This window comes from Nycticebus coucang, chromosome 14 (genome assembly GCF_027406575.1).
Source record: "Nycticebus coucang isolate mNycCou1 chromosome 14, mNycCou1.pri, whole genome shotgun sequence".
Lineage (NCBI taxonomy): Eukaryota > Metazoa > Chordata > Mammalia > Primates > Lorisidae > Nycticebus > Nycticebus coucang.
In genome coordinates, this window is record NC_069793.1 from 622,059 (window position 1) to 647,774 (window position 25,716).

At 59.8% G+C, this 25,716-nt stretch overlaps 1 protein-coding gene across 1 annotated transcript in view; it reads right to left on the reverse strand.

Annotated features, from left to right (window-relative positions):
* Positions 1 to 3,504: 3,504 nt before the first annotated feature.
* The window catches only part of MUC5B (mucin 5B, oligomeric mucus/gel-forming), a 34,401-nt gene continuing 12,189 nt past the window's right edge, over positions 3,505 to 25,716 (reverse strand). The window contains exons 25-48 of the mRNA XM_053561615.1: positions 23,905 to 24,061; positions 23,628 to 23,756; positions 23,311 to 23,455; positions 23,163 to 23,206; positions 22,880 to 23,077; positions 11,074 to 22,566; positions 10,673 to 10,854; positions 10,292 to 10,463; positions 9,138 to 9,391; positions 8,746 to 8,932; positions 8,406 to 8,631; positions 8,155 to 8,324; positions 8,018 to 8,087; positions 7,608 to 7,708; positions 7,372 to 7,403; positions 6,890 to 7,070; positions 6,438 to 6,542; positions 6,313 to 6,350; positions 5,879 to 5,995; positions 5,528 to 5,614; positions 5,291 to 5,413; positions 5,069 to 5,114; positions 4,726 to 4,834; positions 3,505 to 4,157 (exon numbers count right to left, since the gene is read on the reverse strand). Coding sequence (XP_053417590.1) covers positions 3,956 to 4,157; positions 4,726 to 4,834; positions 5,069 to 5,114; positions 5,291 to 5,413; positions 5,528 to 5,614; positions 5,879 to 5,995; positions 6,313 to 6,350; positions 6,438 to 6,542; positions 6,890 to 7,070; positions 7,372 to 7,403; positions 7,608 to 7,708; positions 8,018 to 8,087; positions 8,155 to 8,324; positions 8,406 to 8,631; positions 8,746 to 8,932; positions 9,138 to 9,391; positions 10,292 to 10,463; positions 10,673 to 10,854; positions 11,074 to 22,566; positions 22,880 to 23,077; positions 23,163 to 23,206; positions 23,311 to 23,455; positions 23,628 to 23,756; positions 23,905 to 24,061 — 14,568 coding nt within the window. The 3' untranslated portion in view covers positions 3,505 to 3,955. The remainder of the gene's footprint in view (positions 4,158 to 4,725; positions 4,835 to 5,068; positions 5,115 to 5,290; positions 5,414 to 5,527; positions 5,615 to 5,878; positions 5,996 to 6,312; positions 6,351 to 6,437; positions 6,543 to 6,889; positions 7,071 to 7,371; positions 7,404 to 7,607; positions 7,709 to 8,017; positions 8,088 to 8,154; positions 8,325 to 8,405; positions 8,632 to 8,745; positions 8,933 to 9,137; positions 9,392 to 10,291; positions 10,464 to 10,672; positions 10,855 to 11,073; positions 22,567 to 22,879; positions 23,078 to 23,162; positions 23,207 to 23,310; positions 23,456 to 23,627; positions 23,757 to 23,904; positions 24,062 to 25,716) is intronic.

Sequence of the window (25,716 nt, forward strand, 5' to 3'; positions counted from 1 at the left end):
GTTGGAGCTGACACCCTGTCAGCGAGGTCTCGCTCACCTCTGCTGCTCGCATGCCTCTGCATGTAGCCACGGGCTCTCTTGCTGGACGTCAGATACCTCAGTCCACAGAGGGTCTGGAGGAGGTGACCTTTGCAGTCCTTATATGTGGAAAATGACCTTGTCACTCTTAAACGTCAGTGTGGCTGGGTGTAGAATTCAGCATCAAGTCCCTGTCCCTGGCTGGGCCCAACCCCTGGTTCTGAACGTCCCTGTTAGGGCCAGCCTGTGGGGCTCTTCCCCTCTGGGGTGAGCCGCTTCGTCTTTCTGGGGGCTCCAAGTTGTCCCCTCTCTCCCTTGATACTCCAGGACCTCACTGCTGTGTCTGGGAGGTGATTACCTTTTCTTTCTGTGGCACACTGTGCCTTCAGGGGACTTAGTTTTCCTTGCTTTCTCGGCACTCACTGGGAGCTTGCAGTCTGGGAGCTCACGTTTCTCTGTTCTTTCTTCTCAGAGCTCATTAGGGAAATGTTGAGATTCCTAGATCTGTCTTCTGCATCTTTACATCTTTTTTTTTTTCTGAGACAGGGTCTCATTCTGTCGCCCTGGGTAGAGTGCTATGACATCACAGCTCATAGCAACCTCACACTCTTGGGCTTAGGTGATCTTCTGTCTCAGCCTCCTAAGTAGCTGGGACTACAGGCGCCCGCCACAATGCCTGACTATTTTTAGAGTTGGGGTCTTGCTCTGGCTCAGGCTGGTCTTGAACTCCTGAGCTCAAGCAATCCACCTGCCTCGGCATCCCAAAGTGCTGGGATTACAGGTGTGAGCCACCACACGCACCCTTTATTCCTCAAGTCTTAAAAAAATTCACCCTGTGATTCCTGCTAACATGAATACTTGCCCCGCCATCTTTGGTTCTGGGCTCTTGCCTCCTTCAGGATATTGGCTGCTTGGAGATGATGGTGATTTGGCGCCCGATGCCCATTTTCTTTAGGTTATTAAGCATGAAATGTCCAGTTCCCTTAAGTGTAGAGTTTGACAGTTGTGTGATGGTTTCGCTTTGAGCCTTCTTACTTTATTTTTATTGTGAAGGTAGATCCTCACTCTTTCACATGCATGTTTGGGCTTATGTTTATCTTTCAAAAGATTTTTAGAGCAATTTTTGGGAAACCATGGATAGGTCAAAAATGTGTATTATTTTCGAATACAAGTTCTGTTGTGGAAACAGTGCAGCTCAGCTTGAAATATCAACAGAGTGTTTGGAAGGATGTGGCTAATGAACATAGTATGCAGATGGTTTGAGAAGTTCCATTCTTGTGATCGGACCATCAAAAATGAAAATGAGCAAGGCTAAGAAGCTTGGTAGATGGGTTCCGTGTGAAGTAAAGGGGCGCCGGAGGAGGAATCATCTTAAAGCTCACCTTCCTTTGCCGTCATGATGTAAAGGCGAACCGTTTCTGCACCATATTGTTATGTTTGATGAAAAATAGATTCTTTTTGACAATCACAAGTGTTTGTCACAATGGGTGGATAAAGATGGAGAGTCCAAATGCAGTCACAGACCGAATATTTACCCACAGAAGCTGTGGCTTCATGAAACCTGGTCATCATCACAGCAGACGTCCACACAACCAGCCAGGTGACGTGGTACAGATGCTTGTGAGTGAGCAGCCAAGACTGGGCAACAGCGATGGGCCAGTCCCCTCGCAGGACAGCGCTTGCCCCCATCTTGTAAAACATCGCTGCTCACACCACAGGGGCTGGAGTTAGACACTCTGTCATCCAGACCTTGTACCAACTGACTACCACTTCTTCCAGGCCCTGGACCACTGGTTGTCAGAAAAAATACCCAGTTCTCAACAAGCTGTTGGAAACACCTTTTACGATTTCATCCCACTCACTCTCCAGGCTTCTTCTCCACTGGCGTAAATAAGCTGCTGTTAAGTGGGCAACCTGGTGTGGCTGTTTAGGTGCAAACTTTAATCGTACTGCTGCTTGTTTCAGATGTAATAAACCAAACTTTTGATTCACAGTCAGTGTCTGTGGGGAAGATTGTCCTCTTTTCCATCTTGAAACCAAAAATCCCTTCTAAAAATAATTCGGCTGGCACAGTTGCTCACACCTGAAATCCCAGCACTCTGGGAGGCCAAGGCAGGTGGATCGCTTGAGCTTGGGAGACCAACCTGAGCAAAAGTGAAATCCTGTCTTTACTAAAAATAGAAAAACTAGCCAAGTGTTGTGGTGGGCTCCTGTAGTCCCAGCTACTTGGGAGGCTAAGGCAGGAGGATGGGTTGAGTCCAAGAGTTTGAGGGTGCTGTGAACAATGATGCCATGGTCCTCTACCCAGGGAGACAGAGTGAGTGAAGTTTAAGGTCTAAGTAACACTGTTTTGTTTTCATTCATTGTGTTTAGAGTCACGGCCTGGGCTGGAGTCCAGCTCTGCCCCTGGCTAGAGTGAGTTCTCCCATCCCTTTGTAGCTCATATCCCCACTCTGTAAAGTGGGAGGTAATGGTGCATGGTGCTCAGGGCTGTGCCAGGATTCAATGAGACAGTTTCCTGGCAGGTGGAAGCACTTGCCACCTGTCAGCGCTGGGCTTTCACACCTGTGTGTCAGTGACGGGCCTGAGGAGCTGTTGTTGGCTGTCATGTGGCTCTAGGGTGCAGGGCCGGCTTACAGCAGATGACCTCCAGAGGCAGCCATTCTGGCCTGCTGCCCACTGCAGCCCCCCAGCCATCTCTGCAGTGCCAGAGTGGCCTGTCCTGCCAGACCAAGGCTGGAGCACTAGCAGTGGCCAGAGAGCGAGCCCAGGCCCTCATCACTGGGCCAGCAGAGGGTGGAGGCCAGTTCCCTGGGCACAGGCTCCCAGCCCACCCTGTCTACCAGGGGGTTGTCAGCACCCCTCCTACACAGCCAGGCCAAGCCACGGAGCCCTCTGCATCCCAAGGCATCCTGCCTGTGCCTCTACAGGCTGCCATGCAGCTGCTAGATGAGCAGCTGAAGGAAGGGCAGAAATCCCTGCCCTCAGGAGGAGGAGAGGCAGACAGGAGTGCTCTGCGACAAGTGCCCTGAGAAAAATTCACCACTGACAGTGTGGGCAAAATGTGGGCATTAATGTGGCCCCTCAGGCCCCTAATCGGTGTCCTGTGGGCTCTGCCAGCACCAGGCACCTGCCTGTGTTTGCTATCCCTGCTGCCTGCTGGGCCCTACTGGCGTCTGCGTCTCTCTGCCTGAGCCGGTTTCCTGGGCAGCCCCTGCATTGCCATAACAGCTACCCCCTTCATTGGCCAATGTGCCCACAGCTGAGACTGCCCCCCAGGTCTGTGGATGGCCAAGCACTGCTCTGCCCCACCTGTTGGTCTCTCCAGGCAGCTCCTCGCCTGGCCCAGAACCACCCTAAAGGGATGTTCTGCAGCCTGTGGAACCCCAGGCAGCTGCCCCAGAGGGATGGGAGAGCTCAGGGACACAGTGGACAGGAAAAGATGGCAAGACAGGAGACATACACAATGCTCGGAGTTTATTTGCAAACCTGGAGTTGGGTGAGCACAGGGATTTTGGGGGCTGAACCCTCTCTGACCTGGCCATTGTGACCCCAACCTCTAAGACCCCCAGAAGGCCTGGGCAGGCAGCTGCTTGGCTGGGTGAGGCTCCCTGATGGTGGCTGGCCTTGCCTGGATTGGCCTGTCTGCTCTCTGGCCGCTGGGGGAGGCTAGCTGGGCATCTGTGCTCCACAGGCCCAGGACAGCAGGGCCTGTGGCAGGGCACGTAGCCAAGACAGGGCTCAGGATGTGTGAGGGCAGCCCCCCTCTTCTTCCCCAAATGGGTCTGCCCTGGCTCATTTAATGCACAGGGTGGGAAAAAGGTGCACAGAGGCAGGAGGGCCCCAGGGCGGCGTGGGCCCTGTGGAGTAGGCCGCCTAGCTTTTCCTGGTAGGCCCATGTGTGTCCTGGCTGCAGGTGGAGAGGGGATGGGGCCCCCTAGACTGGGCGAACAGGGGCATCTGTGGACACTGTGGGCAAGGGAACACAGGACGGCACACAGCCACACTCGTCCACGTGGGTGTAGGAGTACAGAAAGGCTGAGCCGTCAGGACACTGCATGGACACGGCCTCCTCATGGACCCGCCTCTCCTGGCAGCAGGTGCACTGGTGCTGCAGGGCCTGGGCCTCGACTGAGTACCTGCAGATGCGGGGCTGCCCTCAGGACCAGCAATGTGGGCTTCTAGGGTCCTGAGATGGCTTCCCCGAGCTGTCCACAAGTGGCTTTGCTCTTACAGCACATAGGGCCTCCCTTCCTGGGACAGACAGTTCCCTGGGTATCAGGGTCACTTCGAGCCCTGCTCTGTCCTCTGTGGCCTGCCATGGTTCTTCCCTAGAACCAACTTCTCCATCTTGCTGACCCTGGGCAGATCCCCTCCTTTGGAGACCCTCCCCTGAGACCTCAAGCCAGCCTTCACCCTTCCTCCTGCCTCACAGGCCAAGGGCTCTCAACTCTCCTGGCTACTCCTGCTCATAGCTGGCCACAGCCTGAGCCGTGGGGCATCCACGGAAGGTTCTGGTCCTGCCTACCCTCCCTAGGTGGGCAGTGCTCCACAAGCCCCTGGGCACGGGTCCCCCTCCCCTCCTTCCTGTAGCAGTTGTGGGTCCTCCTGACCTAAGGCAGGGTGAGGACAGGCCCCGTGGGTACTTCGTGATTGGAGTGGCCACCAGCTCTGTGCAGAAGGAGGAACCACTGTGGGCACACTCACTTGGATGCTCCAGGACAGGAGCCCTCGCAGAAGGTGATGTTGACTGCCCCCTTGCTCACGCAGTCCCGGTACCGTAGGACTGTGGTGTTGACGCGGACTTGACACAAGTCTAGGGGAGGAGAGGCGGGTGCAGAGAACCACCGGACCCCCACTCTGAGCACATGGACCTGGTGTGGCTGGCCTTCCACGCAGGACCACCTCTCCATGACCACCCAGGACTCTGCGTGGGAACTGGGGACCACAATCGCTGTGTTCCCAGTGGGAGAAATCTGGACAGGAGCCTGTGGGCAGAGACTGGACAGCTCTGGAGACTGGCACGGGAAGGTGGTGGGCCTCGACTTACCTACTTCCTCACAGGAGTAGCAGCAGCCGGTTCTCCTGAGGATCCCCTGCAGGGCCAAGGACAGAGGGGTGTCTGAGGGTGTGGCTTCCTTGCCAGGGAAGAGCCCTGGAGTGTGTGCAGCCTTATGGCTTTCCAGTGGGTGGGAGGGGCCTCCCTGGGTGGGTGGGGCTATCCCTGGGTAGGTGGGGCTTCTCGGGGTGTGTGGCGGTGTCTAGCACACACCCTACAGCTGAATACATCAGGACAGGGTGATGGCCGAGGGCTCAGCACGTGCTGCCCGTTCTTGACCTCACAGTGGTATTCAGTGCAGTTGTCCACTTGGCTATTGACCCAGGTTCCATTGGGCTGAAATGCAGGGTAGAGAGTGGAGGCAGGATGGGGATTACCTTTTGAGCTGAGCTGGTGGAGGTTAGGGCCTCCCTGAAGGGGCTGAAATGCCCCAAATGCCCCTTCTCTTACCTGGACAGGCCAGCCATCGGGCGTTACACAGGCATTCTGCCTGCACTGCCCACAGCACTGCCCGGCCACCCTTGTGTACGTGAAGCCCTGTGGAACAGAAGGTTGGTCAGCCCACTCCAGCCTGGTCTGCCCCCCTACCCCCCGTCCACGACCCCGTGGCCCTACCCAGTTGTCCTGGCTCAGCCTCACCCCAGCCTCCAGCATCCCTCTTCACCCCCTGCCTTCCTGGACCTCCACGCCAGGCCCATTCCCTTAGCTTCTGGCTGTGCCCCTCACTTTGGGGAAAAGCAGGACCCAAGTGTAGGCTGAGGTGGAGAACTCCACAGAACCTAGTCCCTGTGGGCGGCTCACCTGGGGGCAGGTGGTGTTGCAGGCATCCTCCTCACACTGCACGGTTGGGTCCTGGGTGTCTGAGGAGAGGCAGCTGCAGGTGTGGCAGGGAATGACCCCTGGGAAGGTTGCACCAACCTGCAATGGGCAGGAGAGTGGCACCAAGTGTTGAGGGACATGGGGTCAGGTGAGGCTCATGGACGTTTTGTTCATTCGCAAATGGAGTGTGGATTTGCCCCCTCCCAGGTATAGCCCCACCCACCCAGGGAGGCCCCTCCCACCCACAGGCAGCAGGTGTCCGGAGCAAGTTCCCCCAGAGCCCCTCTGCCAATCTGCCACCTTGGCAGGAGAGTAGAGGTGAGGATGCGGGTTTAGAGAGACACAGGCCATCCCACATAGAGGTTCAGGTACCCCTCCACCTTAGCACACCCACCCCTCCTAGGCACCACCCTTACCCCATAGACAGTGCCGTTGTATGTGCACAGCTTCGGTCCTGAAAGGAAAGAGGGCTGAGCTCACGGCAACCTGTGCCCTGTGTCTCAGCGGTCAGACCCAGAGCCTGCCCCCCAGCACCACTCACGGCAGTGGAAGACAGGGCAGCACTCGCCCTCCTCCTGGGTACGAGTCAGCACCTGGCTGTGCCCACACTTGGGCAGGCTCTGGGGGCAGGTGGTGGTATTGCAGACTGCAGGGCAAATGGGCTCATCAGGGGACTGTCTGCCCCGGCCTCGACCCTTGCCCTGACATGTTCCTGGCAGGACAGTGTCTCCCCGCATTGCCAGCTATTTCTATGTGAAGGCTGCTTACTGTCTGCAGCCTTCCTCAGTTCCCGCCAAGGCTCCCTCTATCACCTCCCTGGAGCTCTCCAAGTCCCCAGGTGTACCTGGGCTGGCCAGAGGTCACCAGCCTTATCTCCAGGCAAACAGATGGGTGCCTGGAGGCTGTCCTGCCCAGGCCCTCAGCTGTGGTCAAGCTGGGACGCTGTAGCCTCCTCTGCCCCCGCCCACTCAGTGCTGCCCAGGGGGGTCTCACCACACAGCGTCTCAGGGCAGCAGGGTTTGTCAACCCGGGGCCTGGTCAGGGCCACAAAGCCAGGCTGGCCACACTTCGGGGGCTGGCCCTGGGGCTCGCACTGCAGGGGCTTGCACCGCACCGACACTGAGCCCTCGTCACACACGCAGGCCTGGCAATCGCTGACCCACTGCTCTCCAGGCTGGAATAGACCACGTCAGGATCCCCAAGAGCTTCAGAACAAGCTCAGTTCTGGGCATCTCTGGGGACACTCCCCATAGGCTGCTGTCTGTGGAGCAGCCCGGAGTGACAGGCAGGAAGCCATGTCCACCGCAGACCATGACCATGTCATGCTCCCAGGCTGACTCCCCACACCCAACACACCCAGGGCTGCAGCAGAGCTGACCCCAGATGAAGGTGCTGGCTACCTCCCTCCCTCCGTCTCCTTCCCCCTCCCCACTTCCTGAGGAAAGGAGTGGGGCTGGGAGGATGGATCCACTCACAAATTTGGGAAGCCCATCAGGTCCCACACAGGCTAGAAGGAAAGGAGCAAAGGGTCACTGAGGATGCTGGGTCCAGGTCGGCAGACAGAGGCCACGGGCCATGGCAGCGTGCTCTCTGCCTGGCTATTGCCCCCCCAGGCCCCAAACTGTCTTCCCCTAGTGCTCAGCTAGGGCCTTCCCACCCAGGCCCTCCCCCCCAGCCTGTGCCATGCCCCTGGCATGTGAACGCAGCTTACGGCATGTGGGCACGCAGATCTCTGTGAGTGCATTGAAGAGGATCTGGCCCTCAGGGCAGAAGCAGCCTTCAGCCAGCCCCCCACTCAGTGGGTACTGCTTCCTGCACAGAAAGAAGAGTGGTACTGGGGCTGCATGATTTGGGAGACCTCCTTTACCTATGCCTATGTGGACGCCTGTGACAGGACACGGGACAATAGATGGAGTGGCTCAAGGGTTCAGGGTTGGGATGGGAGGATGGGTCAGCACTCGTCTGCAAGGCCAGGGATGTTTTCCAGGCGCCTTGGGGTCAGAGGTGCCCTAGATCTGGGGCTCAGAGACTGCCCATTTGCTGGTCTCCTCCTGGCTTCCCCCAAACCTGTCAGGGTAGCCTGGGGACTGGAGGAGCCTGCCACCCCCCACCCCTGCTCACCTTGAGTCACAGGACACAGGCTGCACGGGGCCACAGGGCTTGTACACCTTGGTGGGCGGACAGGTGATGTCTGTGGGCATGTAAACAGTTGTCAGGCAGGCCAGGGAGGCTGGAGACGCGGGGCTGCCTCAACTCACCGCACAGTCCTCCGGTGGCATTGCGCCAGTCACTGCATGTGCCCCGGGAGCGGCAGAGTGCTGCGTAGGCCTCCAGGCTCTGGCAGGGTGCCCTGGGGTGGCAGCTGTCACTGACACAGGCACTGAAGAACGGGCCGGGTGGGATGAGGCCATGGCACTCGGCAAAGACCCTGTGGATGGGGCAGTCAGGGCCAGGATCACGGCACCCCAGAGAGCCAATCCTGGGTCTGCCCCCTCCCAGAATCACTTACTGGCCCAGCAGGAGCTCGCAGAGGGGATCTGGAAGGCACGGGGCAGTGGTGGGCACACTGGTAGCTGGGGATGTGGGACTGGCAGTCGGTGGTGGGCTTGTTGGTCCCCAGCAGCCCTCTTGGTTGCTGTCAGGGACCAGCCAGGACCTGGCCATGTCCTGGCATGTGGGGGCCAGGGTGCCGTCTTGCCGGCGGCAATCATCCTCCTGGTTGTTGGTGCAGGTGCCTGGGGAGAGGGGTTGCTGAGGGCTGGCTCTAAGAAGCCTCTTGTGACCCCCTGTCCCTCCATGCTTGCCGTCCCTAGGCACTGAGGCCCTGCAGACCCAGCCGTGCCACTCACCACACTGGCCCTCAGTGTTGTTGCCGAAGTGGCCAAAGGACAGCCGGATATGGAATGTGTGCCCATCAAAGGAGACGCTCACGCCGATGGCAGGAATGTCGACACCCATGGTCTGGACTCCGGTCAGGATCACACTCACACCGTGCTTGGTGAAGCCCCTGCTCACCCGCACGTGGTCAAACAGGACCTGGGGACATCCAGGGGACCCATGACCAAGGAAGGGCCGGCACCATCACCCCAGACCCAGCCTCCCCCTTGGGGTCTCCAGACAGCCCTCTGGGGTGTGGGGGTGCTCTGCCCCCTCAGGAGCTGCCTCTGGTGGGTCTGCAGTTGGCCTTCCCTCCCTGGCAAGAGTACCAGGGGTGCGGCCGCTCCACCACCGCCCGGCTCACCAGGCTCTCCTCCTTCCCACGGACGGTGGTGGTGGTGAGGACGATGTCCATGGACTCATAGTGGACGATGAGGGCGCGGGGGCATCTGGGGGGGGTGGCGGAGGCCCCGCAGTAGTGGCCGTCCAGCAGAATGCTCAGGTTCCCGTGGCGTGGGTGGATCTCTCTCACTAGCACGTAGGTGCAGTTGTCCAGGAAGGAGTAGGTGCTGCCGTCAAAGGTGGAGTAGTGGGAGTCGCCCCACCCACTGCAGGAGCCTGCAGACACAGACACAGACACAGAGGGAGGCAGGGCCTCCTGGGTGCAGCATCACCAACATGACTGTCACCTCAGGGGAGCCTCTTGAGCCCCCAGGCCTCAGTTGCTTTGTCTATAAAAGGAGCATAATGCACCAAATGCTTGATAGCCACGTCTACCCCAAAACTTGGAATAGGATCTTATTGTAGAAAAGGGTCTGGCATATATGTTTAGGGGACAAATCTGGAAATAACATTCTAGACTATCTGGGTGGTGCCAAATCCAATGACTAGTGTCCTTGTGAGTAATGGGAGAGAGACATAGACCCATAGGAGGAGCCACATGGAGACAGAAAACAGATGCAGCGTTGGGATGACACGGCCACAAGCCAAGAAGTGTCTGGAGCCCCAGAGCTGGGGAGGAGGAAAGGGCCTCAAGGGATGGGAGGGCGCTGGGTTTGGCCACCTCTGGCCCCAGACTCTGCAGCTAGGGCTGTAAGAGGACGAGGTCTACTGCTGTACAGCCCCGCATTTGTGGTTGTTTGCTCCAGCAGCCCCAGGACACACGCACAGAAGGGATAAGAAGCCACTACCTCGAAGCAGCAGCACCTTACTCAGTAACGGTGGCCATCGTTATGACCCCCACATCCATCCTGAATGTCCCCTGGTCTAAGACCCTCTGCCGGCTCCCTGTCACGCAGTCTGACCTGCTGCGTCTGTGCTCGGGAGCCTCAGGCCCTCGTGTGGCTGCACCAGCATTTTTGATCCAAGGACTGGCATCAGCAGCGGCAATGCACCCCAGTCTCCAGGGCTGGGGCTGCCGACCTCCCAGCCCCAGGTCACGCCCCACCCCCAAGCCTGGCTAGCAGCGCAGCTCTGCCCAGGCGCATCACGTGGGGAGCCACACTTGTGTCTCCTCACATTCGCACTCGTAGTGGGAGTCACAGGGCTGGCTCTGGTTCCACACTCGGAGGGGCTGTTGCCCGTTCACACAAGTGACATTGGCCACGGGCTTTGGATTCAGCAAGACGACACGGTTGTCACCCTCGCATCTGGCCACAGTGCAGTTCTCCAGGGTCCAGGACTCATTCACCTGGGACAGGGAACATGCACAGTGCTTGCCTGGGCTGGCTTTGGGGACACATCCTCCTGCCACCTGCATCACCTGCAGCCCCAGGTCATCCATCCCCATGAGAACCTGCCTGGGTAGGGTCACTGAGACAGCTGCTAAGCTGGGCTATGCTCCTCTCAGACTAAGACCCTGAGCACACAAGAGAGGTGGAGGGAGAAGGTGTGACCCACCTGTCGGGGAGGGTTGGCGTTACTGCAGCCAGTGGGTGGGGACGTGGGGGGCAGAACAGAGGGGGAGGCTGGTGGTGGGGTGGTGGTGCAGTGCCCCTGGAAACGGTCGATGTTACAGTGCTGGCTGCAGACTGCGTAGAATTGACAGCCGGCTCTGTCAGTCTTGTTGTAGATGACATCCCCTGTGGAGGAGAACACACAGAAGGATGTAGCCACACCCAGTGGCCAGCTGGTCAGGGCCTGGGGACAGCACACGCAGAGGTCAGGGCAGGAGGGAGCAGCTGTCACAAGCAGGACCCCCAGAGAGGGTGGGGATTGAATGTGGCTGGTGGGGAGAAACCAACAAGCTCTTGAGACAGACCCAGGCAGGCGAGGTACTTGGGGGAGCACCAGAGACTCACCAGGTGAAAACAGCTGTCCAAAGGCATGGCAGAAGCACGGCACCTGGGAGAAGTGTGGGCTGGGGGAGCCAGTGGGTTTCAGGGTGGTGAGGACTGAGGTAGACCCAGTGGACATGCTGAAGGTCGACAGGCTGCGGGGGGGAGCAACAGGGGTATGCGTGGTCCCTGGGGCAGAGGAAGGGAGTGCTGAGGAACTGGGGGCTGCAGGTGTGGTGGCACAGTGGCTGTAGTCATCACAGCACAACATGCGCACATGGAAGTTGTCACAGTAGTTCAGGGCCCTGAGCTGGTCACGGTTCCTGCACACCAGCCCGAAGCGCACGTCGCACTGGACCACCTGCCCCACCTCCTCCAAGGACCAGTCCGGCTGCTTCTCAGACCGGCACTGGATGTCCTCAGGATGCTCACAGAAGGTGTGGCCAGCTGAGCGGATGACCGCATAGGTCTCAAAGTCCCCACCCTCGGGGCCAGGGATGGGGTAGTCCTCATCGAACCAGTCTGTCCAGGCACACTGAGGCACACAGGCTGTGCTGGGAGACGGGTGGCTTGAGGGGAGGGTGGTCGTGAAGATGGGCCCGGAGCTGGAGGTCACCCGCTGTGCTGTGTGTGGGGTGCCAGTTGAGGGTGGTCTGGCAAAGGTGGTCAGGGTGGTCCCAAAGGATGACCCATAGTTGGAGGTCAATAGCGGGACTGAGCTGGTTGAAAGGGGTCTCTTGGTTGTGGTCAGTGTCCCAGAGGTGGGCTGTCTACTGGTGTGAACCAGCGTGGTGGTGGAGGCCAGTGGGCCAGCGGGACTGGAGACGGAGACCCCCTCAGAGGTCCTGGAGGAGGTGACGCCTGTCTCCATGGTGGAGAGGTTGACTGTTTTGGTGATCCCTGGAGAGGTGGTGCGTGTGGTGGAGGGTCCTGTCACCACTTCTGATGTGGTGGTCATGGAGGTGGTGGGCAGAGAGGTGGTGGCTGTGGAGGAAGTGGCCGGGGAGGTGGTGGCTAGGGAGGTGGTTACCCTGGAGGTGGTACCTATGGAAGTGGTGGCAGGGGATGTAGCCCCCGTGGATGTAGTGCTCTTGGAGATGATGGCAGGAGAGGTGGTTCCTATGGAGGTGCTAGCTGGGGAGCTGGTTCCTAGGGTGGTGGTCTCTGAGGACATGGTTCCCAGGGAGGTGGTGGCTGTGGAGGTCATGGCCAGGGAAATGGTTGCCTTAGGGGTAGTGGATGGGGAGGTGGTAGCCAGGGAGGTGAGTTCAGACACTGGTTTTGAAAAGGTGGCCAAGGAGCTGGTAGCTGAGGATGTACTTTCTGTGGAGGTGGTGGCCGTGGAGGTGGTTCCCTTGGTAGTAACAGTGGAACGGGTGGCTATGGAGGTGGTTTCCATGGAGGTGGTGGCCAAGGAGATCTTTCCCCGGGAAGTGGAGGCTGTGGACATGGGGACCCTGGAGGTGGTGCTTATCTGGGTGGTAAGGACTTTTACACTTTCTGTGGTTCCTGAGGTAATGGAGGCAGAGGACGAGGACCCGGGTCCCACAGATGACCTGGACGTAGGGAATGTGCTGTGGACAGTGGGTACAGGTGTGGAGGTGGACACAGAACTCGTGGTGCTGGCGCAGTGGCTATAGTTGCAGCAGCGCACTCGGATGTGGTAGTTGAGGCACATCTTGAACTCTCCCACTTGGTCTCGGTTCTTGCACACCAGCCCGAAGCGCACGTCGCACTGGACCACCTGCCCCACCTCCTCCAAGGGCCGGTCCGGCTGCTTCTCAGACCGGCACTGGATGTCCTCGGGATGCTCACAGAAGGTGTGGCCAGCTGAGCGGATGACCGCATAGGTCTCAAAGTCCCCACCCTCGGGGCCAGGGATGGGGTAGTCCTCATCGAACCAGTCTGTCCAGGCACACTGAGGCACACAGGTTGTGCTGGGAGACAGGTGGCTGGAGGGGAGGGTGGTCGTGAAGATGGGCCCGGAGCTGGAGGTCACCCGCTGTGCTGTGTGTGGGGTGCCAGTTGAGGGTGGTCTGGCGAAGGTGGTCAGGGTGGTCCCAAAGGATGACCCATAGTTGGAGGTCAATAGCGGAGCTGAGCTGGTTGAAAGTGGTCTCTTGGTTGTGGTCAGTGTCCCAGAGGTGGGCTGTCTGCTGGTGTGAACCAGGGTGGTGGTGGAGGCCAGTGGGCCAGCGGGACTGGAGACGGAGACCCCCTCAGTGGTCCTGGAGGAGGTGACGCCTGTCTCCATGGTGGAGAGGTTGACTGTTTTGGTGATCCCTGGAGAGGTGGTGCGTGTGGTGGAGGGTCCTGTCACCACTTCTGATGTGGTGGTCATGGAGGTGGTGGACAGAGAGGTGGTGGCTGTGGAGGAAGTGGCCGGGGAGGTGGTGGCTAGGGAGGTGGTTACCCTGGAGGTGGTACCTATGGAAGTGGTGGCAGGGGATGTAGCCCCCGTGGATGTAGTGCTCTTGGAGATGATGGCAGGAGAGGTGGTTCCTATGGAGGTGCTAGCTGGGGAGCTGGTTCCTAGGGTGGTGGTCTCTGAAGATGTGGTTCCCAGGGAGGTGGTGGCTGTGGAGGTCATGGCCAGGGAAATGGTTGCCTTAGGGGTAGTGGATGGGGAGGTGGTAGCCAGGGAGGTGAGTTCAGACACTGGTTTTGAAAAGGTGGCCAAGGAGCTGGTAGCTGAGGATGTACTTTCTGTGGAGGTGGTGGCCGTGGAGGTGGTTCCCTTGGTAGTAACAGTGGAACGGGTGGCTATGGAGGTGGTTTCCATGGAGGTGGTGGCCAAGGAGATCTTTCCCCGGGAAGTGGAGGCTGTGGACATGGGGACCCTGGAGGTGGTGCTTATCTGGGTGGTAAGGACTTTTACACTTTCTGTGGTTCCTGAGGTAATGGAGGCAGAGGACGAGGACCCGGGTCCCACAGATGACCTGGGCGTAGGGAATGTGCTGTGGACAGTGGGTACAGGTGTGGAGGTGGACACAGAACTCGTGGTGCTGGCGCAGTGGCTATAGTTGCAGCAGCGCACTCGGATGTGGTAGTTGAGGCACATCTTGAACTCTCCCACTTGGTCTCGGTTCTTGCACACCAGCCCGAAGCGCACGTCGCACTGGACCACCTGCCCCACCTCCTCCAAGGGCCGGTCCGGCTGCTTCTCAGACCGGCACTGGATGTCCTCGGGATGCTCACAGAAGGTGTGGCCAGCTGAGCGGATGACCGCATAGGTCTCAAAGTCCCCACCCTCGGGGCCAGGGATGGGGTAGTCCTCATCGAACCAGTCTGTCCAGGCACACTGAGGCACACAGCCCGTGCTGGGAGACGGGTGGCTGGAGGGGAGGGTGGTCGTGAAGATGGGCCCGGAGCTGGAGGTCACCCGCTGTGCTGTGTGTGGGGTGCCAGTTGAGGGTGGTCTGGCGAAGGTGGTCAGGGTGGTCCCAAAGGATGACCCATAGTTGGAGGTCAATAGCGGAGCTGAGCTGGTTGAAAGTGGTCTCTTGGTTGTGGTCAGTGTCCCAGAGGTGGGCTGTCTGCTGGTGTGAACCAGCGTGGTGGTGGAGGCCAGTGGGCCAGCGGGACTGGAGACGGAGACCCCCTCAGTGGTCCTGGAGGAGGTGACGCCTGTCTCCATGGTGGAGAGGTTGACTGTTTTGGTGATCCCTGGAGTGGTGGTGCGTGTGGTGGAGGGTCCTGTCACCACTTCTGATGTGGTGGTCATGGAGGTGGTGGGCAGAGAGGTGGTGGCTGTGGAGGAAGTGGCCGGGGAGGTGGTGGCTAGGGAGGTGGTTACCCTGGAGGTGGTACCTATGGAAGTGGTGGCAGGGGATGTAGCCCCCGTGGATGTAGTGCTCTTGGAGATGATGGCAGGAGAGGTGGTTCCTATGGAGGTGCTAGCTGGGGAGCTGGTTCCTAGGGTGGTGGTCTCTGAAGATGTGGTTCCCAGGGAGGTGGTGGCTGTGGAGGTCATGGCCAGGGAAATGGTTGCCTTAGGGGTAGTGGATGGGGAGGTGGTAGCCAGGGAGGTGAGTTCAGACACTGGTTTTGAAAAGGTGGCCAAGGAGCTGGTAGCTGAGGATGTACTTTCTGTGGAGGTGGTGGCCGTGGAGGTGGTTCCCTTGGTAGTAACAGTAGAACGGGTGGCTATGGAGGTGGTTTCCATGGAGGTGGTGGCCAAGGAGATCTTTCCCCGGGAAGTGGAGGTTGTGGACATGGGGGCCCTGGAGGTGGTGCTTATCTGGGTGGTAAGGACTTTTACACTTTCTGTGGTTCCTGAGGTAATGGAGGCAGAGGACGAGGACCCGGGTCCCACAGATGACCTGGACGTAGGGAATGTGCTGTGGACAGTGGGTACAGGTGTGGAGGTGGACACAGAACTCGTGGTGCTGGCGCAGTGGCTATAGTTGCAGCAGCGCACTCGGATGTGGTAGTTGAGGCACATCTTGAACTCTCCCACTTGGTCTCGGTTCTTGCACACCAGCCCGAAGCGCACGTCGCACTGGACCACCTGCCCCACCTCCTCCAAGGGCCGGTCCGGCTGCTTCTCAGACCGGCACTGGATGTCCTCGGGATGCTCACAGAAGGTGTGGCCAGCTGAGCGGATGACCGCATAGGTCTCAAAGTCCCCACCCTCGGGGCCAGGGATGGGGTAGTCCTCATCGAACCAGTCTGTCCAGGCACACTGAGGCACACAGGTTGTGCTGGGAGACAGGTGGCTGGAGGGGAGGGTGGTCGTGAAGATGGGCCCGGAGCTGGAGGTCACCCGCTGTGCTGTGTGTGGGGTGCCAGTTGAGGGTGGTCTGGCGAAGGTGGTCAGGGTGGTCCCAAAGGATGACCCATAGTTGGAGGTCAATAGCGGAGCTGAGCTGGTTGAAAGTGGTCTCTTGGTTGTGGTCAGTGTCCCAGAGGTGGGCTGTCTGCTGGTGTGAACCAGGGTGGTGGTGGAGGCCAGTGGGCCAGCGGGACTGGAGACGGAGACCCCCTCAGTGGTCCTGGAGGAGGTGACGCCTGTCTCCATGGTGGAGAGGTTGACTGTTTTGGTGATCCCTGGAGAGGTGGTGCATGTGGTGGAGGGTCCTGTCACCACTTCTGATGTGGTGGTCATGGAGGTGGTGGGCAGAGAGGTGGTGGCTGTGGAGGAAGTGGCCGGGGAGGTGGTGGCTAGGGAGGTGGTTACCCTGGAGGTGGTACCTATGGAAGTGGTGGCAGGGGATGTAGCCCCCGTGGATGTAGTGCTCTTGGAGATGATGGCAGGAGAGGCGGTTCCTATGGAGGTGCTAGCTGGGGAGCTGGTTCCTAGGGTGGTGGTCTCTGAAGATGTGGTTCCCAGGGAGGTGGTGGCTGTGGAGGTCATGGCCAGGGAAATGGTTGCCGTCGGGATAGTGGATGGGGAGGTGGTAGCCAGGGAGGTGAGTTCAGACACTGGTTTTGAAAAGGTGGCCAAGGAGCTGGTAGCTGAAGATGTACTTTCTGTGGAGGTGGTGGCCATGGAGGTGGCTCCCTTGGTAGTAACAGTGGAACGGGTGGCTATGGAGGTGGTTTCCATGGAGGTGGTGGCCAAGGAGATCTTTCCCCGGGAAGTGGAGGCTGTGGACATGGGGGCCCTGGAGGTGGTGCTTATCTGGGTGGTAAGGACTTTTACACTTTCTGTGGTTCCTGAGGTAATGGAGGCAGAGGACGAGGACCCGGGTCCCACAGATGACCTGGACGTAGGGAATGTGCTGTGGACAGTGGGTACAGGTGTGGAGGTGGACACAGAACTCGTGGTGCTGGCGCAGTGGCTATAGTTGCAGCAGCGCACTCGGATGTGGTAGTTGAGGCACATCTTGAACTCTCCCACCTGGTCTCGGTTCTTGCACACCAGCCCGAAGCGCACGTCGCACTGGACCACCTGCCCCACCTCCTCCAAGGGCCGGTCTGGCTGCTGCTCGGACCGGCACTGGATGTCCTCGGGATGCTCACAGAAGGTGTGGCCAGCTGAGCGGATGACCGCATAGGTCTCAAAGTCCCCACCCTCGGAGCCAGGGATGGGGTAGTCCTCATCGAACCAGTCTGTCCAGGCACACTGAGGCACACAGCCCGTGCTGGGAGACGGGTGGCTGGTCGTGAAGATGGGCCCGGAGCTGGAGGTCACCCGCTGTGCTGTGTGTGGGGTGCCAGTTGAGGGTGGTCTGGCGAAGGTGGTCAGGGTGGTCCCAAAGGATGACCCATAGTTGGAGGTCAATAGCGGGGCTGAGCTGGTTGAAAGGGGTCTCTTGGTTGTGGTCAGTGTCCCAGAGGTGGGCTGTCTGCTGGTGTGAACCAGGGTGGTGGTGGAGGCCAGTGGGCCAGCGGGACTGGAGACTGAGAGCCCCTCAGTGGTCCTAGAGGAGGTGACGCCTGTCTCCATGGTGGAGAGGTTGACTGTTTTGGTGATCCCTGGAGAGGTGGTGCGTGTGGTGGAGGGTCCTGTCACCACTTCTGATGTGGTGGTCATGGAGGTGGTGGGCAGAGAGGTGGTGGCTGTGGAGGAAGTGGCCGGGGAGGTGATAGCCAGGGAGGTGGTTACCCTGGAGGTGGTACCTATGAAAGTGGTGGCAGGGGATGTAGCCCCCGTGGATGTAGTGCTCTTGGAGATGGTGGCAGGAGAGGTGGTTCCTATGGAGGTGCTAGCTGGGGAGCTGGTTCCTAGGGTGGTGGTCTCTGAAGATGTGGTTCCCAGGGAGCTGGTAGCTGAGGATGTACTTTCTGCGGAGGTGGTGGCCATGGAGGTGGTTCCCTTGGTAGTAACAGTGGAACGGGTGGCCGTAGCGGTGGTTTCCATGGAAGTGGTAGCCAAGGAGATCTTTCCCTGGGAAGTGGAGGCTGTGGACATGGGGGCCCTGGAGGTGGTGCTTATCTGGGTGGTAAGGACTTTTACACTTTCAGTGGTTCCTGGGGTGATGGAGGCAGTGGATGAGGACCCAGGTCCCACAGATGACCACGGGCCCCTGGACGTAGGGAATGTGCTGTGGACAGTGGGTACAGGTGTGGAGGTGGACACAGAACTCGTGGTGCTGGCGCAGTGGCTATAGTTGCAGCAGCGCACTCGGATGTGGTAGTTGAGGCACATCTTGAACTCTCCCACCTGGTCTCGGTTCCTGCACACCAGCCCGAAGCGCACGTCGCACTGGACCACCTGCCCCACCTCCTCCAAGGGCCGGTCTGGCTGCTGCTTGGACCGGCACTGGATGTCCTCGGGATGCTCACAGAAGGTGTGGCCAGCTGAGCGGATGACCGCATAGGTCTCAAAGTCCCCACCCTCGGGGCCAGGGATGGGGTAGTCCTCATCGAACCAGTCTGTCCAGGCACACTGAGGTACACAGGCCGTGCTGGGAGATGGGTGGCTGGAGGGGAGGATGGTCGTGAAGGTGGGTCTGGGGCTGGAGGTCACCAGGGGGGCTGTATGAGGGTTGCTGGTTGAGGGTGACCTGATAGATATGGTTAGGGTGGTCTTCAAAGTAGACCCATAGCTGGAGGTTACCAGGGGGGCTATGTGGGGGCTGCTAGTTGTAAGTGGCCTCTTGAATGTGGTCAGTGTCCCAGAGGTGGGCTGCCTTGTGGTGTGGAAGAGGGTGGTGGTAGAGGCCAGTGGGCCAGAGGGACTGGAGATGGAGAGCCCTTCGGTTGTCCTGGAGGAGGTGACACCTGTGTGCACGGTGGAGAGGTTGACTGTTTTGGTGACCCCAGGGGAGTTGGTCGGTGTGATGGAGGGTCCTGTTACCCCTGATGATGTGGTGGATGGTGAGCTGGTGGTCAAGGGGGTGGTGGCCGTGGAAGGCATGCTTGTCTGGGTGGTACTGACTTTCACTCTTTCTGTGGTTCCAGGGCTGGTGGTGGTGATGAGAGAGCTTCCAGGCCCCATGGATGACCTGGATGTGGAGAGTGTGCTGTGGACTGTGTTCACAGATGTGGAAGTGGGCACGGAGCTGGTGGTACCGGCACAGTGGCTGTAGTCGCAGCATTGTACACGGATGTGGTAGTTGAGGCAGGTCTGTCCTGACTTCTGCCTGTGGTTCCGGCATATGAGCCCATAGCGCACATCACACTGCACTACCTGGCCCAGCTGCCCCACAGGCACACCTGGGAAGAGCACAGCCTCGCACTCAATGTCCTTGGGCTCCAGGCACAGCTGCTTACCTGTGTTCATGATTTGGTAATAGGTCTCGATGTCGCCCCCAAAGCGGCCAGGCTGGGGCTGGTCAGTGTCCAGCCAGGCAGTCCAGTAGCAGGTGGGCCTGCAGCTGGTGTAAATGTCTATGAAGCCTGTACTGGAGGACGTAGGGCCACGGGTGGACACGGTCACAGCTGTGGTGCTGTGGGCCAATGGGGTGCTCCAGGTCAGGCTCGTCCCTGGGGAAGCCGCTGTGGTGGTGGTTGGAGTTTGGGGGCAGTGACTGTAATCACAGCATCGCACGCGGATGAGGTAGTTGAGGCACATCTTGAACTCTCCCACCTGGTCGCGGTTCCTGCACACCAGCCCGAAGCGTACATCACACTGGACCACCTGCCCCACCTCCTCCAAGGGCCAGTCCGGCTGCTTCTCGGACCGGCACTGGATGTCCTCGGGGTGCTCACAGAAGGTGTGGCCAGCTGAGCGGATGACCGCATAGGTCTCAAAGTCCCCGCCCTCGGGGCCAGGGATGGGGTAATCCTCATTGAACCAGTCTGTCCAGGCACACTGAGGCACACAGGCCGTGCTGGGAGATGGGTGGCTGGAGGGGAGGGTGGTCGTGAAGATGGACCCGGAGCTGGAGGTCACCCAGTATGCTGTGTGTGGGGTGCCAGTTGAGGGTGGTCTGGTGGATGTGGTCAGTGTTCCAGAGGTGGGCTGCCTCGTGCTATGGAAGAGGGTGGTGGTGGAGGGTAGTGGAGCAGAGGGACTGGAGACGGAAGGCCCCTCGGTCATCCTGGAGGAGGTGATGCGTGTTTGTATGGTGGAGAGGTTAACTGTTTTGGTGATCCCAGGGGAGGAGGGTGTGGTGGAGGATCCTTTTACCACTGATGACCTGGTGAATGGTGAAGTGGTGGCTGTGAATGTGGTGGCCAAGGAGGTTCTTCCCAGGGAGTGGGCGGAAGAGGAGATCCCTGTGGAGGTGGTGGCCGAGGATTTCATTCCCAGGGAGGTGTTGGGTGAAGAGGTAGTTTTCAGGGAAATAGTGGGCACAGAAGTGGTCACTGAGGGGCTCTGTATGAAGGTGGTGGATGCTGTGAAGGTGAACGTAGGCACTGGGCTCTCCGTCAGGGTGGCAGATGCAGTGGAGGTGAGCGTAGGTGTGGGCACTGTGCTGGGGCAGTGGCTGGTGTCATTGCAGCATAGCACGCGCACGTTGTAGTTGAAGCACATGTTGAACTTGCCCACCTGGTCCTCGTTCCTGCAGACAAGCCCTGTCTCCAAGCTGCAGGTCACTACCTGCCCGATCTGGTCGATGCTCACCTCTGGGTAGTTCTCTGCGCGGCATTCCACTTTGTCCGGTGCCGGGCACATCTTGCCCCCGGCAGCCCTGATGTTTTCAAAGGTCTCCATGTCCCCACCTTCAACCCCTGAGATTGGAAAGTCCATGTCAAACCATTCTGTCCACTCACACTTGGGTTGACAGCCAGTCCTGCCCTGGCTGGTGGTAGCCTTGGGTGAGCTGTGGAGTGGTGTCTCTGCCCTTGGGGATGTGGTCTCGGGATAGGAGGTGTATGGCTGGCTTGTGTGCGTTATCACCTCCGGGCCTGAGGTCTGAGGCTCTTCAGAGATGGTGCTGACTGTGCCTGTCAGGTGAGCTGTTGTGGTTTGCATTGTTGTAGTAAGTGACTGTGTGGGGCCCCATGTGCCAGTGGCCCCTGGGGTCCCTGGTGGGGTTGAGTGAGCTAAAAGGGTGGATGTGGTTATCCCTGGCCAGGTGGAGTGTGTGGAGCCTGGAGGAGCCGTAGAGCTGGGCAATGTTGACCTTTTCAAGAGAGTGGGCACAGGTGAGGTACTGACTGTGGCAGTCCATGTCAGGCCTGTGCTCGTCCCGAGCTGTGGTTTTGAGGGCAATATCCTGGGGACTGTGGCTGTCCCTGGCGTCGTGGATGGTGGCAGGGTGGAGGTGACTGTGCTGGATGTCCCCGGCGTCGTGGCTGGTGGCAGGGTGGAGGTGACTGTGCTGGATGTCCCCGGCGTCGTGGGTGGTGGCAGGGTGGAGGTGACTGTGCTGGCTGTCCCCGGCGTCGTGGGTGGTGGCAGGGTGGAGGTGACTGTGCTGGCTGTCCCCGGCGTCGTGGGTGGTGGCAGGGTGGAGGTGACTGTGCTGGCTGTCCCCGGCGTCGTGGCTGGTGGCAGGGTGGAGGTGACTGTGCTGGCTGTCCCCGGCGTCGTGGCTGGTGGCAGGGTGGAGGTGACTGTGCTGGCTGTCCCCGGCGTCGTGGCTGGTGGCAGGGTGGAGGTGACTGTGCTGGCTGTCCCCGGCGTCGTGGCTGGTGGCAGGGTGGAGGTGACTGTGCTGGCTGTCCCCGGCGTCGTGGGTGGTGGCAGGGTGGAGGTGACTGTGCTGGCTGTCCCCGGCGTCGTGGGTGGTGGCAGGGTGGAGGTGACTGTGCTGGCTGTCCCTGGCGTCGTGGCTGGTGGCAGGGTGGAGGTGACTATGCTGGCTGTCCCCGGCGTCGTGGCTGGTGGCAGGGTGGAGGTGTGTCCCCTGCAGTGAGCAGTGTCACAGCACAGCAGCCGAATTCTGTAGTTGTAGCACATTTTGAACAGGCCATCCTGCTCCGCATTATGGCACACCAGCCCAAAGCGGATGTTGCAGTGCACTCGCTGGCCCACCTGCTCCAGGGTCCAGCTGGGGAAGTTCTCGGCTTGGCATTGTATGTCCTGTGGCCGCTTGCAGAAGTCCCGTCCCGCACGCCTGATTTTATCATAAGACTCAATGTCCCCCCCAGCGCTTTCTGACTTGGGATAATCCTCATCAAACCACTCTGTCCACTGACATCGGGGCTGACAAGTCGTGGTGCTCAGGTTCAGGGGGCTGCTGACCAAGTGGGTGACCGTCACGGCAGGCAAGCTGGACCTGGTCTGTGAGGTCAGAGCCGCCATCGATGAGGAGCTGGGTGTTGCCTGTGGGGTGTTCTCTCTGGTTACTGGAGTCTGGGTGGAGGGGCCGTGAGAGGGTCGGGGGCTGGTGCTTGGGGCTGAGGAGGGGCCGCAGGGCACGTAGTCGCAGCACAGAACCCGCAGCTCATAGTTGAGGCAGCGTGGGGGGCTCTGCTCACGGTTGACGCAGGTCAGCCCCTCCATCCGGTCACAGGCCACCTTCTGGCCCAGCTCGTGCAAGGACTTGCTGGGGAAATCAGCCGCCCGGCACTCGATGTCGGCTGGCGCCCCACACATCTGGTAGCCCCTCTGTCTCAGGTTCTCAAATGTTTCAAAGTCCCCGCCTTCATCGCCAGGCACTGGACGGCCCCCGTCATACCAGTTAGACCAGTGGCAGACCGCACGGACACACCCGGTGGAGACGCTGGGCACCAGGCCTGGGGGCGAGAGGGGCCCTCACTCAGCCTGGGCTGGCCCTCTGCTGGGTGGTGACCAAGGGCCTGCCTGAGCCTGGGTCAGGGTGGCTTCTGGAAGCCTAGTGTGAAGGGAGCCCGTGTGGGCTGGGAAGGTTTTACTGTCCCCGGGGGACAGCCCTGCCAACCACTGTTGAGACTTCCTGGGAAGTCCTGGAGACGGCCAGAGTGTTGAGGGGCTGTGGACCCCCAGTGGAGCCTGGGGAAGCAGGTGGTCCCTCTGGGCCTTTCCGGTCACTAACAGGTGGCAGGTCAGAGGAGAACCAGGCGGGCTTACCCGAGGTTGGGAGGGGGGCCGAGGTGGAGGTGAAGGTGAACGGCGTCGTGGACGGCGTTCCCGGACATTCCACGGCCCTTCGGAGAATCGTTCCGTTTTCTCCACAGATGGCAATTAAGCAGGCGCCCAGCCCGTCCGTAGTGTTGTAGATGACGTCGCCGTAGGAGTAGGTCCTGCCCTCGTAGACACACGTGCAGGCTGGGGAGGAGACAGGCATCCGTCACCCGGCGCCCCCAACCCCAGCCCCCGCCGGACACAGCTGACCCACCCGGCTGTGCCTTACCTGCCAGGCTGTGGGTGCACCGGAGGCCGCCGGGCGTGCAGGAGCTGGCAGGAGGGAAGGACTGAGCCTGGTGGTGGGGAGGTGTCCGCCCCGCCCGCTCCCCGCCCTGGGCCCCCTCTCTCCTCGCCCCGCCCCGGGCCCCACGCACCAGCTCAGGCAGTTCTCCGTCGTGGGGACTCTCGTGCCCACGTCATAGTATTTCCCGTCCTCTCCGTAGCAGCCACACTGGGCCACGCACCTCATCTGGTCCTCAGAGAAGAAGGGTTTGCTGGGCGGGCACTTCGGGTAGCAGCCTGGGCCACAGGGCGAGGAGAGACCACTGGAACCCCGTGACCTCTCAGGCCGGCTGGTGCTGCCCAGGGTCCTGCCCCAGAAACTCCCACACCGCAGCTCTGGGACTCCCGTCCCGCGCGCACTCCAAGGAACCCTGGGAGGTTTGGCCGGGAGAGGCCACTGCACCCTCACCTTCCAGGCTGGGCAGGTCCACCAGGCAGCGCCCACTTGGGTTCCGGCAGGTTTTCAGGCAGGGCGCCCCGCAGGGCTGGTAGTGCCACTCGCACCCCCCGTGTGGGTTATAGTAGTCGCAGAACAGGGCTGGGTACAGAGGAGAGGCTAAGCGGGGTCTGCGGGGTCTGCGCAGGCGAGCGCGGCATGGTCCCGGATACGGTGCTCTGCCCGCACACTCCTGCCCTCCATCTCCTCCGGGCCCACCCGTCAGCACCACGGACAGAGCCCTACTCACGGCAGACGTCGGGACTCCGCCAGGACACGCAAACGCCAGAGTCGCGGCAGGCCTGGGCGTAGGCGGCCACAGCCGTGCAGAAGCACTCGCAGTCGCCTCCTGAGTCGCAGGCGCACGCGTCGCTCACGCAGGCCTCGTAGTACTTGGTGGAGTCGACCTGGGGCGGGGCAGAAGTGCAGCTCAGCCAGGAGGGCTCCACCTGCCCTGCCAAGCAGCTGCCAGAAGAGGGTCCCTGGGGCCACTTGCATTTCAAATTCTCACAACAGGAATCCAACGTCCTTGACTTCTGGGGCCACTGATGCCTTTAGATGTCCCAAATGGGAGTTGCTCCACCACCACCTCTCCAGCCTACCGGTGACTCAGCCCACTTGTGCACCTGCCCACCTGTGCCCCAGCCCACTTGTGCCACTGCTAATGACCTGTCCCTTCAGCCCACCTCCATCTCTGCCTACCTCTGTCCCTGCCCACCTGTGCCCCAGCCTACCTGTGCCACTGCTCACCTTCCCATCTCCCACTTGCTAATTTCCTGTCTGTTCACCTATGCTTCTCCATGTGTGCCCTTGGATCCTCTTATCAGGGGTCTTGCACATTTCACACCCACGTTGGGCACAGCAGCCCTGGTTACACCCTTCCCACCTCCTGCCCTTGGCCCCTGGCTTGCTCCATTCCAGCTGAGCTGACCTCCTCCCATTGGGGCCTGTTCTATCAGCAGGCCGTCCCCGCGATTGCTGCTCTCCACTCAGGGCCCTCCATCTCGCTGTACCCCCAGGTCTCCCAGGGTGAGCTCTGTGAGAGCAGGTTTTTTTTTTTTTTTTGAGATAGAGTCTCACTGTGTTGTCCTCGGTAGAGTGTCGTGGCGTCACATCTCACAGCAACCTCAAACTATTGGGCTTAAGCAATTGTCTTGCCTCAGCCTCCCAAGTAGCTGGGACTACAGGTGCCCACTACAATGCCCAGCTATTTTCTGTTGCAGTTGTCATTGTTGTTTAGCAGGCCTGGGCTGGGCTTGAACCTGACAGCCTCAGTGTATGTGGCTGGAGCCGTAACCACTGTGCTACGGGCTCCGAGCCTCAGAGCAGGTTTTGTCCCGTTCCCAAGGTGAGCATGGCACGCAGAACAGGCCAGGGGAAGGGTGGGTACTTCTGCTGCCAGAGCTTTGCAGGGCCTCTGGCCCACCTCTAGACCTGCCCTCACTAAGAGCCCTATTGTTAACCTATGCTGATAACAAGGGGCTGTTTCCTTAGGGCGAGGTGGGGTGAGTCCTCCAAGTCACAGCAGCAGACCTTGAGTGGACCCAGGTTCTCACTATTATTTATTTATATATTTTTTGAGACAAGGTCTTGCTCTGTTGCCTGGCTGGAGTGCAGTGGCATCAGCCTAGCACATGGCAGCCTCCAACTCCTGAGCTATAGTGATCCTCCTGCCTCAGCCTCCCAAGCAGCTGGGAGTGGTGTCACATGCCTGGACATTTTTTCCTGTTTTTTGTTGGGTTCGGGTCTTGATACATTGTCCAGGCTGGTCTTAAACTCCTGCCTCGGCTTCCCAAAGTGCTGAGATTTGAGATGTGACCCACTATGCCTAGCACCAAGTTCTCATTTTTGCCATCATGAGGCACCACTGGAATCAGCGGTCAGCTTTGTCAGGGACCAGAACACCATCTGATCTAGTCAGCAGGGTGTCGAGGGGAGATGTTGGGACCTCCTTGGGAGAGCAGCCAGGACCAGTGAAAGTAACTTGGGGATGTCAGCGGCTAGTGTCCCTGCATGACCCGTCTCTTCTCACCCACAAGTAGGTTCTGATGACACAGCTGCA